The sequence below is a fragment of the Chiloscyllium plagiosum genome, chromosome 19 (assembly GCF_004010195.1).
Source record: "Chiloscyllium plagiosum isolate BGI_BamShark_2017 chromosome 19, ASM401019v2, whole genome shotgun sequence".
Classification (NCBI taxonomy): domain Eukaryota; kingdom Metazoa; phylum Chordata; class Chondrichthyes; order Orectolobiformes; family Hemiscylliidae; genus Chiloscyllium; species Chiloscyllium plagiosum.
Genome location: NC_057728.1, coordinates 40,106,857 through 40,110,659, shown reverse-complemented (window position 1 = coordinate 40,110,659; position 3,803 = coordinate 40,106,857). Strand labels below are relative to the sequence as shown.

Below are 3,803 nucleotides of genomic sequence, written 5' to 3'. Positions count from 1 at the left end.
TCCTGCCTCATTATTTTATTCTGAGTTTTCAGTATGTTTTTGTGCGTATACTTACATGCATATGTAGTGAAAACAGTGAAAACAGCATTTCTGAAATCCAATCTATAAGATCATAAGAACATAAGACATCGGGGCAGAAATTATATCATTCAGCCCATCAAGTCTGACCTGCCATTCAATCTTGGCTGATAGGTTTTTCAATCCCATTTTCACACTTTCTCCCCATAACACACTTGATCCCCTTGGCAATCAAGAACTTATCTATCTCTATTTTAAATATACTCAATGACCTGGCCTCCACAGCCTTTTGTGGAGATGAATTCCACAGATTCACCACTCTCTGGTTTAAGAAGTTTCTCCTTATCTCCATTCTAAAGGGTATTTCCTTTAGTCTAAGGCTGTACCCTCAGGTCCTCAGCTCTCCTGCCAATGGAAACATCTTTCCAACATCTACTCTGTCCAGGCCATTCAGTATTCTGTAAGTTTCAATCAGATTCCCCCTCATCTTCTAAGGTAAGCATGATATAAAATATTGTTAGTTATTACTGTTGTAGTGATGGAAAATAGTTTTTAAATAGTCAAACTAAATCAAAAAATGCCTGGTACCTTTTAAAAATTCTGCCTAACTTTTATTTGCATGACTACAAATTATTTGCACAAAAAAATCATGTTTTATAGACTCTCAGTATGCTGAGTGCATTTAAATGAATAAAAGGAAATAATTAAAGTGCAGGATCAATTGAATATATGGTTTCCTAATTTGTCATGCACATGTTTTCAACAGTTTGTTTTTGCATAGAAGATATGAACCATTTTCTGAGGTTTACATGTTTGACACAACCTTGGAGTTTTAGCACTTATGATCTCAATTGGATTTTTTTTATTCATTTGCAGAATGTGGGGATCACTGGCTGGCCACCATTTATCTCCTATCATTAGTTACCCTTGAGAAGGTGGTAGCAAGCTACTTTCTTCAACTGCTGCGCTCCACCTGTTGTGGGTTGACTCAGAATGCCACCAGGGAGAGAATTCAAGGATTTTGACTAACGATGGTGAAGGAATTGCAATATATTTCAAGTTAGGATGGGGAGTGGCTTGGAGGTCATTTTCCATTAAACTCATCAACTAAATGAACAAGAATCTTTCTACAGTCAACAAAATTTGAATATTATTGACTTCCAATTTTAAAGGGGAAAGTGTAATTTAGTTTATCTTTTGCACTAATTATTTGTTTTATTTGCAAGTTAGGCACTAGACCATTCAACATAGGAATAAGTTGTAATCTGCAATAACGTAATGGTTTATATATTATATCCATCTAAGCTGGATAGAGAACATTTTCTACAGAAAACACCTACTACGTAAATGGCAAAAAAATGAATTGATCAAATACTCTGTGTTATTAAAAATATTTATTTTTAAAAATTAAAGACACAATCTTAAATTTTATGCCACTTAGCAATGCTGATTGCTACACATAGTTTACAGTAAGTAAATACAATGATGTGTATAAAATTATACACAATAAATACATCAGAAATAAATATTCTCTGTTGTTAAGTTAAGAAAATGTGTCCTTCAGAAATTATAACAGATATTCAATGGTCTTGACAGGGTTCCATTATTCGTCAGCTACTGGTTTCCTCTAGTGACCAGGTTCCTTCATGTTTGGTACTGAACAATACTTTCCAATCTCCTGAAGAAGCATGAATAGCTCTCCTATGACCTTGGCTGCCCTCTTCTCACTGAGCTGGAAAAACATTAGCAAAAATAACAGTCAGTCAATCAATGCAATTCATTGGCATATATGCAGACAACTGAATATCATGCAGCTGAACTCTGGTGAGATCAATTCTGTTTGCCTCTCAGTCTTAGACCAGTGATTACTTTAAGATTAAAATATTGTAAAAGAAAAGAAAAAATAGTGGAAATACTCTGTAGGTCAGGCAGCATCCGAGGATACATCATTCTGCCTGATCTGCTGAATATTTTCAGCATTTTTAACTTTTATTTAAGAATAATGGCTCTCAAAGACAAAATGAATCAGTTTTGTCGAAATGATTACCAGGATTGTCAGAGAGTATTACAATTAACATCTTCATGGTTAGATTATGCCAAAAACATGCAATGTGTGGGCAATTTACTTCAATCATTACCTGGTTCAGTTTCTGTTTTAGTAGATCAATGTTATGTTTTGCTTGAGTTCTGTTTTTTGTATTCTAAAAAAAAACACAAGTAAATCAATTACAAACATTTAGCAAGTTGTTAGCAGAAAATACTTTTTTTTACTATAGTTGGTATAAACGTTTTATCCTCCAAATGGAGTGTTATAACACTCTTCTAGTGTCTTTTGAAGACACCCTGTGCACAAATAAAACAAAAAACTGCAGACTCTGGAAATCTGAAACAAAAACAGAAATTGCTGAAGAAACTCTGCAGATCAGGCAGCATCCAACCAGAGAAAACACAATTAACCTTTTGAATCCAGTGACCCTTCAACAAGTAGTGGGAGATATAAATATCACCTTTCCCTAGCTACTTTCATTCTAAGAAAGGTCACAGGTCTCGAAAGTTATCTCTGTTTCTCTTTCTACAGATGATGTTGAATTTCTCCAGCACTTTCTGGTTTTGTGTGCTTCAGCCTCGAGTGCATCTACTACAAAATCAACAGAGATAAGGAGATGCTTACGCAATCGGACATGTGCTGTTTCGTCAGAAGAGCCAGAAACTCCTTGATCTCCTTTAGATGTGAATATTTGGCATGCAGGTCCTCAGATGATAGGACGTTTCCAAGGTAGAAATCAATCACCTCCTTAAGCACGTAACATCTACCATGCCCCTGCAAAATAAACCAGCCATATTTCATTTACTCTACAAATAAAAACCCTCCATGCTAACCAATTTGCATTCAGTCAGCTTGAAGAATGAAGATAGTATCAGGCCAAAGTTTTACCTGGAGTCCTTGAAATAAATCCTTTCCTATAAGTCTTGTGTCAGTATCCGTGTCGATCTTTTGAGCCTGTGAAAATGATACATTTGAATTAATGTTATTAAAAACTCCACGTGAATTGCATGGAATAGATTGAAAAACGGTGGTCTTTTTCTTACCTCGTCAGACAGGGCATGGAATTTGTGTCTCATATATCGTAGCAACTGTTCTTCCACATGGCAAACCATGTTATGGTGCCTTGATTTCAACCAAGGTGCACAACTGGCCATGACTGCAAAATAGCCAAGTACCAGTGCTGCTAAACCCTGGAAGAAGTACATCATGGAGGAATATTATGAGACAGAGCTGGTCCACTTGCAAATCAAAGTCGTCTTACTCTTCACGTTAATCAAGGTTAAGATGAGGCTGGCTGATATTGTGCTGCACCAAGTTATACACAGGACTTAATTTTCTGAATCTTTACACCACCTTGCATTGTTTATATATCGTTCATTGGTAGTACGAAAATTTCCCTGAATGACCTTATGACGTCTATCATTTACTCATCAAGTTTCCGCTTTCTTCCAGGTAATAAGCCGAATGTTTTGCTGAGTGTGCAAATTGATTGCGCTCGGTATGAGATCATTTAGTCAGCTTTTTCTACCTAAAAAAGAACTTTTCAGAAACTATCTATTATTTCGATGTATTGCCTTACAATAGTAATTTTCCACTCTGGTCTCTTACAATACACATATTTACAATAAATATAAAACACTGTTTTACCTTTTAACTAAACGAGAAGCATGAATATTTGGTACTTAAGAGTTTATCACATAACCCGATCAAGCGATTGCAGAAAGGTTGCAGAGCCCCC

At 35.8% G+C, this 3,803-nt stretch overlaps 1 protein-coding gene across 1 annotated transcript; it reads right to left on the bottom strand.

The window, feature by feature from the left end:
* Nucleotides 1–1,455: 1,455 nt before the first annotated feature.
* Nucleotides 1,456–3,403, bottom strand: LOC122559390 (interleukin-22-like). Its single transcript, XM_043708839.1, has 5 exons — nucleotides 3,109–3,403; nucleotides 2,954–3,019; nucleotides 2,690–2,839; nucleotides 2,157–2,219; nucleotides 1,456–1,750 (listed from the first exon to the last, which is right to left on the bottom strand). Exons 1-5 carry the CDS (start codon nucleotides 3,271–3,273, stop codon nucleotides 1,646–1,648), a joined length of 549 nt encoding a protein of 182 aa, XP_043564774.1. The 5' UTR covers nucleotides 3,274–3,403; the 3' UTR covers nucleotides 1,456–1,645.
* Nucleotides 3,404–3,803: the final 400 nt, after the last annotated feature.

Coding starts and splice junctions, on each gene's coding strand:
- LOC122559390 (XM_043708839.1), bottom strand. CDS start 3,273: ATGATGTACTTCTTCCAGGGTTTAGCAGCACTGGTACTTGGCTATTTT. Junction 2,220..2,689: donor AACAGCACATGTCCGATTGC/GTAAGCATCTCC, acceptor GTTTTTTTTTAG/AATACAAAAAACAGAACTCA. Junction 1,751..2,156: donor TAAAACAGAAACTGAACCAG/GTAATGATTGAA, acceptor ATGTTTTTCCAG/CTCAGTGAGAAGAGGGCAGC.